This window comes from Trematomus bernacchii, unplaced genomic scaffold (genome assembly GCF_902827165.1).
Source record: "Trematomus bernacchii unplaced genomic scaffold, fTreBer1.1, whole genome shotgun sequence".
NCBI classification, from domain to species: domain Eukaryota; kingdom Metazoa; phylum Chordata; class Actinopteri; order Perciformes; family Nototheniidae; genus Trematomus; species Trematomus bernacchii.
In genome coordinates this window covers 11,832,126-11,846,807 of record NW_022987973.1, presented here as the reverse complement: position 1 = coordinate 11,846,807, position 14,682 = coordinate 11,832,126, and the positions used below count along the sequence as shown (strand labels likewise).

Genomic DNA, 14,682 nt, shown 5'->3' with positions numbered 1-14,682 from the left:
TAAAGTGCATGTCTGATTACTTATGGTAAATTATTATTGTGTGCTCATGTATTGTTAATAAAATACTTGGTGAATTTGTTGTTCCTAATCTCATGTCCCATATGATTGGCATTGCAATTGCAGTGATCAATTGGCCAATCTAATTTTGTGAAAAATGTGACTTGTGGCGTTACATATTAAATACACAAAGTCTAATGCTCCTTATTGACGTTATTAATCACTCGCGGGAGACAATCTATGCCACATCACCATAAAGCCAAAGAGGAAGACGCTAAGCCAATGGGAGAAGACTACAGAGGATAATATGGGAAGCCAACAGGAAGTCTGTCTCTTTTCCAGCCGTCCCACCACGACTGCGGAGAGAGAGCAGACTCGGGCCCGAGTCACTCATTGCAAATTCATTGTATCATTGTACCATTGTTTTATTAAACACTGTTAACTTGTAAATAAGCTTCCTGGACTCTTTTCAGCTAATCCTAAACTCAGGGCTATAGAATTTTACACATCTAAGATTCTTGGACAAAACATAGATTATGCTAACTTGTTTTTTCAACTTTTTCTAATGCAAGCCAATGCTTTTAGGGGGTACTGAGGGAATAGAGCTGAACAGAGAGACCCCATTCCTCTGTCTGCTAGTGGCTCCACCTTTGAAGAGCACTCCTGTTTGTTTACTCCAAGTCCCAAATTGGGTGTGATGCTTGGTTAGATTTCCATCAGAAGCTGGCTGGAGGTCACTGCGGGGGGCCAACCCGAGTCCTTGTGAAGTCTTCAGCTGCCTATGTTTAGCAGAGTACCTCGCTCTAATACTACCGCAGAAAAAAGCCCTCAGTGGAATACAGTAGAGAGAGAGAGAGAGAGAGAGAGCGAGAGAGGAGAGAGAGAGACGGAGAGAGGGATGAGAGAGAGAAGAGAGAGAGAGGAAGAGAGATGAGGAAGAGAGAGAGACGGAGGAGAGAGAGAGAGAGAGAGGAGCGAGAGAGAGAGAGAGAGAGAGGGAGAGAGAGAGAGAGTAGAGGGGAAATTGGCAGCTACTCTGTTATTCATTCTATGAAAGACTCAAAGACCTTAAATGATATCTTCAGCTGAGTTCTGACAACCTATTTTTCATATAGCTTAATGAATATTTGATGGATTGGGAGCATGAGTCAGCCATATCAATTGCTTTGAGAAATTGTTACTTCTACATGCTTACTAATAACTTTTACAATTGTGTCACATAAGGGAACATTTAAAACAAATGATGAGCTGTTGATGAACAGGATTTTAAATACAAATCACATTTAACCATAAGTCATGTTTATATTTATGGAGAACATTTTAGGATTTCCAAATCTCTGTGATCAGATCAAATAAAATGGGCAATAAATGAAATATCATGTTTCTGCCTCTTCAAATGTAGGTTTACTATTACTGTACTTCCATGCAGACTATTTTTGACCTTTTGACAGTTAATTCCAAAGAGAGACTAGTATTTTCAAAAAGGGTTTTGAGTAAAAATGTGACTTTGGGTATGTCATTTTCAGGCTTGCAGACAATAACAGAGGTTTATGTTAAACCTTTTGGCTTTTATTTTATTCAGATTGTACCCAGAGGAAACCCTGTGGCTCTTTTGAAATGTTTGTTAAAGATTTTTACAATTTTGTGATTTACACTAAAGGTTTTATGTCAGAACATGCCTTGTACAGTACAGTACAGTACTCTTTCAAGAACCACTATCAATTACTATATATTTTTTTAATGGTTTTAATAACGCATTACTTTATCTCACTGACATTTCAGTATTGTGTAATGATTAAATAATTGTTTTCTCTTTGGTATTAACAAATAAACGATTTGCAACGCCATTCATCCATCTCTCCATTGACCGACACAGTGGGTTGTATTGGCATGGTGCTTTACTGCTGGCTGCATGGTGCCAACTTTCTTTATTTTTTAGCTCCAGGCTGCACGCTTAGTTATTTTCTAATGGAAAACTCTCTTTTTTTCCTTCACCCAGAGGGATTTGGAGACACACTGACAATTTACCTGCAAAGTCTCTTGTGAAAAAACTTTATGTGAAATGTTGAGGACAAACAAAGCCCTTTCTTCCAATCACTTATTTTATGACATTTTTACTAACTCTCATAGGAATGTCTGCCCTCAAATCCCAGCGGCTGAATGTATTCCTTTTACTTTTGGTTGCTCAGTCAATACAATGTTGATGCAGTGAGCAGTGCTGGAGTGTTCATTGAATACACCCACGCCAAGATACATTTCCGTCACACTATTCAATCCATCCTGAATAGCGACCTATAACATCAGTTATAATAAACATGCTCTGGTTTCCCAGCCAATGCTGAGAAACTTTATACTGGAGGTTAAAATATTGACCAAAACAACGTTGACAAAAAGTGCGTCTTTGCCTTTTTTATTTCATTTATTATTTTAATGATTTGTTCTGATCAACACACATTGCAGTGTTCCTTCAGATATGAGTTTGTAAAGAAAAGGGAGTTAATAATGATTTAACTTGATCATTGGCCAGCACTAGGATCACAATTAACCAAGTGAAATGAAAAACAAAACAGGAAAGAAAATCATACTGAGCTCTGCATGACTGCTCTGGAGTTAATGGGAGGACCTGATTGTCAAGTCTTGTGACAAACCAGATAACGGTAAAGGTCCAGTCAGGCTTAGACTGTGTTCAAAATAATCCTGTGAGGCCTTGTCTTCAGGATCTAAAGGCATGTTACATCCAAATTATGTAAACATGTCACATACAGTCTATCACAAAAGGTCAAAAAACACTGACTGAGGTAATAATTTGTTTGGTATTGTTGAATGTAGAGTATATATTAAAGCAGTGCCCTTCATTTTAAAATACTTATAATCAAATACATTTTGTAATCACCAACTAAGTTTATGTTTCCAGTGAATCATAACATTTGATAAAGTGTTTGTTATAGCAGCAATTGCCCTTCCGGTGTTGATATGCAAGAATCTAGTTATTTTGTTTTGGAAATGATGAGCATAATGCAAAGAGAATCGTCACCCATTGCACACAAATATAAAAATGCCCATTGATTTAGAGTTGCAATGATGAAAATGGAGGAAATAACATTTACCATCTGCCAGTGCAAATTGTAGCACATGTCTGCATAGTGCATACAAACTAAGTATCCCATAATATAAGTTGACACTCTTTCTACATTTCCGGCTACAGCTGATTTTCCATAGCAGGGGTTAGCGTTTTCTTTCCTTGCAGCGCAGCAGGACTATTGTAATATCACAGGATCACGCTGGAAGTGCCAAATTACTAGATCCCCCAAAAATACGTCTTGTACGGCTTCAAGTATGCGTTTGTGTCCAATCAGTGTCCTCTGAGGAGCTCCTGGCAGCTAAGTGTGTGGTGTAGATGTGAGTGAGGGAGCCCGTGATAGACAAATTGCACTTGTGACAAAATATCTTACAATGATATTCAAACAGTCAAGTCAAGTCAGTTTCTCTGCATATATATCATAGGAACAAGGGAGTTGATGAAAGCATTGAAGATTAAAACTTAACATGTAATTGAGAAATGAGTCATGATGATGGCATTCAAATTAAAGGAAATGTTATACAGTAGGATAACACTTTATAAACCATACCAATCTTTTATATGACATAGTGAACATGGCAAGCGTACAGTTGTTGATTCTTAAGTAACAAAAACTGCTCTGCAACCGCATCTGCGATGTGGGGAGCAGCTCCATGTCATGGAGACATCACTGCGTCACTGGGTAAAAAGTGTCAGGGACACGGCTCCATGCTTACATGCTTTGCTACATTGACAAGCTGAGAGGAAAACTACTATGGCTTTGTTCAATGAGGGAAGGTGTCGACTAAATTCTGTACAGCAGCATGGCTCTTTGATGTGTCTCTACTGCAGTCTATATCCCAGTATATAATTGCTTCTCAGAACCTGCCAAGATTTCATGGAGTGCATAATGGAGATCGTTCAAAATATGAACACTGAAGTTGACAAACATTTTAAATATTTCTGCATTTTAAGTTTAGCTATATAAATTATATTGCAATGAAACTAACTGTTCTACATATCCAGTTTGGGCATCATGACTCTACAGTTCAACCAGGTAGGCTGTTAACCAATCTTTGTCTGATTTCTGACCCCTAGGAATGTGGAGACTAAATATTGATTAGTGACGGGTGAATGACCTGCTCTTCAAGCAAAAACCTGCCTGTTTATTATAATGGCTCCAAAATGCTGGAACAAATTCCCTATTAATATCCAAACATCAGAATGTCCACACATCTTCTGTCGCAGATTGAAAACCCACCTGTTTCAAATGCACCTTTACCAATAAAAGAGAAAAAAAAACCTTTGCACTTCTGTATGTCGCACTTAGAAAGGACTGGCTTATTTGAAGCCAATGCAGTAGCACTTACAGTGGGTTGGCTTTTAAAGGCTAATGTACTTACAGTATTCTCTGTGTTTTGAGTTTGTATCTTAATGGTAAATTGCACTTATTATACGTTGTTTTGGATAAAAGTGTCAACTAATGTAAATGTTCCATTCCCCCTAAACCTATTTAAACAGCATGTTGGTTTCCATTGGCTTGAAGTTATTGGCAGAAGCCACATAGAGTCACAGACTGAGCCTCATGCAAAGAAAAGTTAAGCACAATAAACTTGTTGTTGTGTTAGGTCAATTCATACATTTGTCAATAAAAAAAAGAAAGAAACAATCATAGTAAATGTCAAGTAAATTGATTAGGGCTTTAGTCTAATGTGACCTTGTGTCAATTACAAACTCTAACGCCTCAAGGGCAGTGCACACAACAAACCTGACATGACATATCATGTTTCTCGTAAGTGCTACATTTTTAATACCACCACTAGAGATTGAGAAAAGCAGAAACTAAAACTAAAAACATGCCTTTATCCATATCTTTACCTTAGGGGCATGAGATCAGAAAACACCTTTTATGAATGGCCATATTGGTCACTTGGGAATGCATTGAGAAAAAAACTGATTATAAGAAGAGAATCTCAGAGAAAAGCAACCGGTTCAAATTGTTTGCTTATATTTGTGGGCAATGGTTGACGTTTCTCTTTGCATTATGCTCATCATTTCCAAAACAAAAACATGCTTTCCTTTGTTAATAAAAAATAAGCCATGAACTGTCTTAAATGCAAGAATTTAAAATCAAGATACATTCAAAGTTGAACAATTATACCTTGATATTATTTTGCAGCAGTCAGTGCAGTAAAAGCGCTCTACAGGGATAAAGCCATGGATTATTTTTGTTGTCCCAGCAGACCACTGAGCTCTCTGACCTTTCCTTGAGGGGCTCAGTCTCAGTGGATGAAAACACATGCAACATGCAATAAAAGATTACAAACATATTATGTCTCTGTTCCGGGTTCTACAGTGCAGTGACGCATTTGTGCTTTATTTAATAATTACCACAGAACAAAAGGGCTTACAGCTGTTTCATATCATGTATTGTCACAGAGGAAATGAAGTAAGGACACTTCAATCGCCTTCAATCATTGCTCCATCAGCTTTGATACAGTATCAATATTTCTCCACCTACATTGGAGAAAAACTAACTTAACAAAAAGTTATGCTTAGCTAAGCTCATGCTATTTTTTAAAAGCTCATCGATTGTGTGAAACAGACCTTTTGCTCAAATACGTCTGACGTCAGTTCCATTTAACATGTTTTCTAGTTTGCAGCTGCAAGAGGTGAATCAAATGCAAAAGACTTACAACCTGCCAACATATCTGTCTGTCTTAAGGGAGTCTCCACAGGCATTTTCTCATGCACTTTTAGCTGTAACTCGACCAACAAATATGTCTTGATGGGGCTTTTTTGGGCCGTGTCTGGATTACTTACTCTTTTTCCACATATGACTGTCATGTCTTTTTACAATAACACTTTCTATACTGCTACAGCTGCAAGACTCTGCTGCTTCTGCTGTGAAGGCAATACAACTATTACATAAAACATAGCTGGCCATCAGCTGGGGTAACTCAAAGTATTGCTTGTATATAAGATATAGCAGCGTAAGCATTCGTTCCACAAATACAGAAAAGCAGCATCCTGCAGATTCTGTACAGCCAGTAGCAATTAGAAAGAAAAATATACAGTTTTTTGATTATGCAGACGATATGGAGATCACTTGACTAAGTGAGTCATGCAGCTTTCAGCTTTCTGACAGGCAGGAGACCACTGGCCTGTTTGTTTCTGTCATGTCTGTTACTGAGACGATCATGCTCAATAGTCAGTCAGGTGGAATACCTATGTGCCTATGTGGGTCTTTTTCCCTTGTAAATGTCTCAGGTTTCAAGTAAAGATGTATACATGAGTCATACAGAATACTGAATTACTCACCGGTTAAAGCATGTGGATGTTGAGTGACAAAGTAGAGCATTTACAGAAAGAGAGGTAGATAATCCTAAAGGCTTCACTGTGCAGTAAAGTCATAATTCAAGCTTGGTTTCTGCCAAGCTATATATCTTTTAAAGTAAAGCGCTGGTAGGGCGTTCATCTTCATAAATGTACACCCATCACAGAAAGTCTTTCTTGGAGGACAGATCCAGTATTTCCTTGAATGTTCAGGAACTGGGGAGTTGTGGGGAGGTCCGGTTTCACTGGCTCACACTCCATGCAATTAAAAAGAAATGAACAAATAAAATCAATGAGGGTCGCTTACACTGTGGTGTCAAAGGAGACAACAGAGGACAACACAAGCCTATATCTTAATTAGGAGAATAATGTATAGGCCTCCACAAGAACAGCCCAGTGCATAAAATAAGGGAATACAATGGCATTTACAAATCACTTCTCCTTTACAGAAAGACAGGGTTCATTACTTTTAGTGTAAACAAAGTAAAATGTGCCTTAAATCTTTGATTTCAGACACCACACATAACATGTGGTGTCTTCCATGCCAATTATGGTTGCAAAGCTATGATAGGAATATCACTGTCTTGGGAAAGGGTTTATCAACAAGTTATTAATTCTGGCTGTGTGCAGTCGAAAATGAAAAATGGCGTGGATCATGGTGTAAGCCTGAAAAACTGCAGCAGTGTGTGAATAACAGCATGTGTCGTCCCTCTCCCCCTCTCTCTCTGAGGGTATTTTAACAAGGTGCTGACAAGAAAAATGATAATGATGTGTCTGTCATGATGCAGAGCTCGGTAAATGTATCACGATGGCAGGTGACTGATGGTCTGGTATCACCCATTGGCCAAACCAAGAATTATTTCCCTTAAAACACACACACACACACACACACACACACACACACACACACACACACACACACACACACACACACACACACACACACACACACACACACACACACACACACACACACACACACACACACACACACACACACACACACACACACACACACACACACACCACACACACACACACACACACACACACACACACACACACACACAGTGAAAGTCAGGGGGCCTGTAATCTCTCAGCAGAGGTACGAGCAGGTGAATCACATCCCTCCTCAGGTTTATACTCATTGTTCACTGACAGTCTATCTTCCACTTGCAGCCTGAAAGCTGTGATGTCATTACGGTAACCTTTACAAACTGTAAAGTACTGTGCTGTGACTGTATATGTGAAATGTGTGACACAGATCATCTAAGAAATGTTTCTTCTTCTGCGTGGCCACTGTTGGCTTTATCAAAGTTTAGAGAGGTTATGATTGTTTAAATGTAACAAAGATATCTGGAATGAACACAGAGTTGTTCTACTTTCCCCAGCTGTGTGATACTGATGCCAAATGTCTTGTTTTTAATATACTTTATTAAAAATCATGGATGATTATCAATTTGTCAGATTTTCAAGAATTTACTTATAATCTCAAGCTTGTAAGTATTATGTGGTGTTACGGTGTGTCTAATAAATTGCTCTGGTTCTATTGGTAATGCCCTTTGTTACAGAAAGTGACATTTTAATGGCTTCTTCTAGAATATGAAATGCATTTCAGAAAACCTGCTTACAGCTGTAATACAGATAATGATCTTATCCATTTACTTTTATACTATAAATTAAAAAAGGCAAATCCACTATGTGATACTTATTTTGAATAATAAACTTATGTTTTAACTTCTAGTTTTATCTTCTGAAATACTTATCTTAAAAAACATTTAAATATTTGTAAATAAGAATGTAATGTGAGCACAATCGTCATTTTCCAACTTTATGTACAACATTCAAAGGCTTTCTTCTTATACTTACATTTCAACCTCATTATCGTATATGCTATAATTAATCCCAAATATTTGTTATCATTTTATCTAGTCACACACATGCAAGGATGAAGATAATATCCCTAACAATATTGATCAGGTCCACAGTTTTACTGCACTGAGCTGGAAATGAGTCAAGGACACACGCACACCGTTGGCTCGGACAGGCCTTACGCATTCAAAAGGCTTACCTCATTTGACACATAAAGTCACTGCCAATCATTATCAGGCAATTATTTAACTCAAGGTGAGGAAAATGTTTAAAAGCCAGCATGTTGTATTTAGTCTCTTTAAAAAAATAAAAAAATGCCTGGCAGTTTTTATTTTCCTCGCTGTAATCACAGCTCATATTTCATATTAGGAAACAGTAGGCATGCAAGGTGCTGCACCTACTACATATATAGTTTAATATCATAATCAGTCATTTGGACTCTTAATATAATGGGGTACTCAAATTAAAAGCAGAGAATGTTCATGATTTAATTGCACCACCATTTTTCTGTCATGACATTTAGAAAAAGGGCCAGTACATGTCATAAGCATAGTGTAGGTCAGTATATACTGTACCTTATAATTGAATGCTGCTCCGGTGTTACACAAATAGCCTGTTGTTACAAGAATCTGGTATAATGGGCTGTCAGTAGCAGCAATGATGCTAGGCTAGTGAGTTTCTACACACTAGATTTACTCCATTTAAACATTTTAGGGGGTTTCCGATTAAGCAATTTATTGTGCTGTTTCCCACAGCTGATACATTCTTGGAAATTACTAATAAGCACCACCTGACTTTGCAGGAATGGACTAGATTTGTCAATAGGCCAAAAGATATGGCTTCAGATTATCACAGATAGCAAGATAATATTCAGACGGATCATCGACACAACACAACTGCTTTCATGTGTCTGAGGAGAGTGAGCATAACTGTGAAAACCTGAAAAAAGGAATGTCCTTATTGAGAGTAGTGTTTTGAGATCCACTGAATACTGATTTAGTGTTTAACTAAATTTGATGAAACCTTTACAATGTTAAGTATAGTATAAATCTGTTGATTCAGTGTGTCTTTTCTTCAGATATCTCTCTCCAAAAAAGATGTTGCAATTTTTATTTTCCATTTTGTTCCACTGAGTATTAATGATGCAAGAGAGAGAGAGAGAGAGAGAGAGAGAGAGAGAGAGAGAGAGAGAGAGAGAGAGAGAGAGAGAAACATTATCTGGTTTAAGTTTGCCAATTTGGCATTTTTTGTCTGTTTTTAATAAAAGCCAAACAAAAATGTCCCAGATTCAACCAGATTTTGAAAGAATCCAGACCATTTTCTGAGCTCATATTGTCTCCTGCTGTGGAAGTTTCAAACTACATAAAAGCTTTGATTCTCCTTTCTTTTGTGGTCTTATGAATCAATGGTATCAATAGTGACATTCACGCATGAAAAAAAGACACAGGTAAATGTCATTGAGTGTTCTTTACAATTGAAAACTGTGCCTCTAATCTAATGTTCTCTAATAAGTGATGATTTGAAGGGATGACAATGACAGACTGTACACAGACTCAATCCATACATTCCTATAATGCAAATATGTGCTCCAGTGGCGAGAACCGACCTGTGATACATATTGGAGTTGTCTCTGAAAGGCAAATCAATATCTCTTGCAAACTGCATGGTAAGCAAATCGAAGTTCTTTAGCAACAGATAATGAATACAAAATGTCAGCAGACATAAAAAAATGAGTCTTTCATGGTGAAAATAAACATCCCTTGGGTTCTTAATTTCTAATTATAAACCATCAACAATATTGTCTTTCTAAAACAAAGAACAATGTCTGCACAAAAAATGGCTCCAAATTAAAAATCCACTTTTTCTGCATCTCAAGGGTGTTTTTGTCTAACCAAATTCATCATTCTGTTGCAACAACAGCCTTTCCCATTACTGTCAAGCATAGCGTCCCTTTGCGCCAATAGATTTGCCTCTTCACAACCGAACAAGACACTAACTTTTTAACACATGTCATAAAGCTGCAAGACATCTCATTCAGTACATAGGGGCCTGTGTTGATCTGAGACTTCAGACATGCCATCGGAGAGAACAAGCGGTACGTCATCTGATGGGTTTCTCAAATGACAGGCTTGTCACAAAACAGCCAAAAGCTTAGAAGTGCAGTTCACTTGACACACAGTCTTCAGGGATGTCTCTTGAAAAAAAAGCAGCCCCATAAAAAAGAAATCTGTTGGTGTGGGTGGGAGGATGGGATTGGGGTACATAACAAATAAAGCATTGGCCTACAAAAGATCCAAAGGGAACCCTCAATGTGCCTCCTTGGTATCCATTTAGCAGGAGGGCTTACAGCATCCAGCTACTTACAGCCTAACCCAAGTGCTAAATTACTCACCGCGCTCAGCTGGAAACACTATAGAAAATGTGTTTTCCTAGGATCTGGTCTCCTTTATCAATCCCAAACAGCAGGGACCACAGCTTTAAGCACTATGCCAGGGTTCCAGCAACAGCAAATAACATTTCAGACGGAAAGAAAGAAGGAATGGTTGCACAAATAAGATTTCAGTTTTGTCTCTGTAAATCCTTTAAAGCTAAATCTAACACAGTACATCCTACTGAATTCCTACTGAAACTATTCAAAGACACTGCCTCAGAAAAGTAAGACTTAAAAGTACAATTGTTCAAACAGGCAGACAGACAGAAGGACAGACACACACATACGTCTTTGAAAAATTACAAAGAGAAACAGGTGCAGGGCCACTGGATTTGAATCAGAATCTTTCATTTCTTACCAATGAAGAGGTTCCATTCAGCATCTAGGTCTGCCTGGTTAGCTAGACAGCCCCTCATCACGTTGTGGCAGTAGTTGTGACAGGGTTTCAGCCCAGGCATGCCGCGGCAGTATGGACAGTAAAGCATCTTGGTCAAGGCTCTGACACAAGCTGGCAATACATTCACCTATGGAACAAAGAGACATGATCAGAAACAGGTTTATTACCAGGTAGGTTAATACGAGGAATTTGACTTGGTGTTTTGTAAGTCTTACAAGCTCATTAAACCTCAGTAATTGTTTCATAACCTGCTGTTTGATTCGTTTAAGGAAGAGAGTTGTGATAAAACAAGAATATTGCACAGCATGTTTCTATTATTCTACAAAACCTCATGAAGTTTCCAAAGAAACGTAGCATCAATAGTAAGGATTGCAATTCCCAATAGGAAGGTTCATTGGGGGGGGGAAGTCAGACTTATTTAAACTTTTGACAAACATCCCCACACTACATTACGTCTTCTGAAGCTTGAAATGTGAAAACCCACCAGATAAAACTGTTTGACAAGACTATGTTTACAACTCTGTCCATTTTGATTCCATGTGAAGGCTGTGCCTTTTGTTGTTGGGCCATGTCATTGTACCGGCTTGAGTGAAAGCGACAGGATTCTCACATCTGCTTCCCTTCAGAGGTGGGGATGCAGAACGAAGAGTACATCTGATAATTGGCCTGTCAGCCTCTGTATTCATGCTTGACTTTAAATCTTGTCCAACACACACTCTGGAGACCGCTAGTGTGTGTTGGTGTGTGCATTGACAGATTGGTCCGTGGTTGTCATAAAAAAGACCACACAACCGGAAACTATCTTTATACTACAAGAGTTTGGCTGAGGCAGCTGAGGCAGCTGAAGCAATCTACTCATCTCAAAAAACTATTTGAAGAGAAGAGTTAAAAACATGAATTATAAGTCTAATTGTACGGTAAGGCCATGTTCATTCATCAGAGCAAAACAGAAAAAAAATGCTTTTTCCAGAAGTCCGATCAAATCACGTTTAATTTATTTTATGGCCAAAGATCTAACATTTGCAGCCACAAACACAAAGAACACAACAAAAGAAGAAACCTCAGGAAGAAAAAAACAAAGGCATCGGTTAAAATATTTGTCATTATGAGAAGAATACATTAATTACTTAATTTGTGTTTTACCATTTTCTTTGTCATAAGTAATATGTTAATTTGACCTCTCTTAACATTAATACAATTAGAACAAGAAAAAAAGAACAGTCAGAGACAGATCAAACAAACCCGGTTATATAAATACAGTTGAAGATAAAAGTAAACAATAAAACATCAGAGCAACCTTGTAGCTCCATGGCAACATCTTTTACTTTACTGGAACAATTGCAAGACCACATGTGTGAGCACTGTGATGTGTGTGTGAGGGAGAGAACAGGAAAATCATGAGAGAAAGGGAGAGGAAGAGACAGAGATGGGGATCTAAGCTATTAGTGTACTTCCACTGCTGATGGCAGCCGGCAACAAGGGAAAAAGGAAGCATCTTTGACATTTGCAATCTGCCGCTGACAACACGTGATGTCTTTTAAGAAGGCCATTAAACTAGGTTGCTAGCTGTCAATTACACAGCTGCATGTCATACACTGGTATGTGTTAGCAGGATCGGGGTTAACATATGGAAATGTGTCACAAACATGGTTCATTTGGATGAACATTATACAGCTGACATGCCTGGAAACTATTCATATGGTTGGGTTCTGCGTGTGTGTGTGTGTGTGTGTGTGTGTGTGTGTGTGTGTGTGTGTGTGTGTGTGTGTGTGTGTGTGTGTTCGAACAGTATTTCTGTAACAAATGGTCCCAACAAACCTAAACCAGACTGTGAGAAAATGTCCCGCTACTTTAAGTCTGTGTATTAAGCATTAGTAAGAGCAAGGAAATGTGTTGATGAAAGTACAGTATTTAAGACATATTTTATATGATCACAACTGTGAAAACGTTTTTTCTCAATATATAAACATATTTATTATTTGTTCAAACCTCAGCCTTCACTTCTAAACAGATCACAACACTTATATTTGCCCCGACGACTTCATAGTGTGCTATAAACTGTTTATTAAACGTTAAAGTAATGTTTATAATGGTTGAATAGGGGTACCTCACGTTTAGTGTCTCCATATATTTATCAATAATTAATATATTTTTTAAAGTTCTGTAAGTGTCTGCTTTCAGGCCGCATGGCTGCATTCACAGTCATTTGATTGTATGCATAATATTAAAGCTGGAGTGCGGAACCTCTCCCTTGCTAGCGGTGAGAGTAATTACCAGATGGGAGAGAGCACAGTGACGGAGCAGCAGCTAGGAGTGTGGCTGAAGCTAAGTTTCTGGAGTGGATGCTCGAGAATAAATAAGAAACTTTGTGTTCAGAGGAAGATTTAAGACAAACTATTTGCATGGGAAGACTTGAGAAGAGCGGGGGAGAGGAAGTGAGCTCACTTACAGGCCTGAGTGTGCCAACGCAGGACAGTTGCCACAGACACCAGACACTATACTCTAAACCGCGAAATACAGACAGCTTTCCGCTGTGTGAACTCGTTTGGCAGAGGGGTTGAATGTAACAGGGGTTCCTTCATATGTAAAAGTCCTGCATTCCAGCTATAACTAGCTTTAAATGTCTACATTTTCTAATTCACAGGCAGTGCTGGAGGGAGTACAACAAAGAAGAAGGAAAGAGAAGAGCCAACAGAGAAAGAACCGGCTGTTTAGAGAGCCAAAGACGCTGCCAAGGACGCGGAGAAATAAACACCATGGAAAACAGAGACGGATACAGATGAAACAGACGGAGAGGGAACCGGACAAGTCACTAGCAGACACACAGAGGGAACAGGCAGGTGTTACCGCCACATTGGACAGAGAAACGGACCAACTTCATGCCAATCATAGTGCTTGCTTTGAAAAGGGCTGCATCTTATTTTCCAAAGCATTTCTCACTTGCAATTGACAAGCTTTAGGATCTTTTTTTTCTTTCTTCAAATGCATCTGATATTTTGTTAGCAAAATTAAGTTTTGCCCTTTCATGAATTATTTAACTGATTTACATCGCTTGCTTTTCAGCCTGATAATTTTTTGTCTGTACTTTGCCGTTTGTATTGACAAAATCTATCTTACATAAAAAATCCATGAGTTAAATCTGACTGCTACATGCAATTCACCAGGGTACTGTAACACAGCTGAGGACAAGACAGTTTTTAGATTGCACTTCACCTTCCACCCGCATCCCCATGAATCTCCGGCAATCGCTTTCCCTCAATGACTCAAAACCCGCGGATTAGATATAACATTTTCCTATCAAGCTATTTGGTTCATTTTATTTCACAGGCTAATTTGCATATACATATATTTGTTATAGAGACAGGTAAAGAAGAGAGGAAGAGTTTGTCCCTTTTGTTTCCTCTTTTGGTTCAGCCGCACACAGTGACTGTACCTAGTGAAGGACATTAAATCCAGTTTAAACCTCTATCGTAAAACAAAACCTAGTCCACAGGATGACTTTGGAATTTATTCATATAATAAATTCACAGTTCCACTGCTATAGTATAAATGATTGCAGCATTATAGAAGAGCCTAATGAATTGATAGTAT

At 38.3% G+C, this 14,682-nt stretch overlaps 1 protein-coding gene across 2 annotated transcripts in view; it reads right to left on the bottom strand.

Moving 5' to 3' along the window:
- The window catches only part of LOC117471715 (glypican-6-like), a 132,137-nt gene that overhangs the window by 39,093 nt on the left and 78,362 nt on the right, over positions 1–14,682 (bottom strand). For both annotated transcript variants that reach the window (XM_034116909.1, XM_034116910.1), the window contains exon 4: positions 11,053–11,218. In XM_034116909.1, the coding sequence (XP_033972800.1) occupies positions 11,053–11,218 (166 nt within the window). The remainder of the gene's footprint in view (positions 1–11,052; positions 11,219–14,682) is intronic.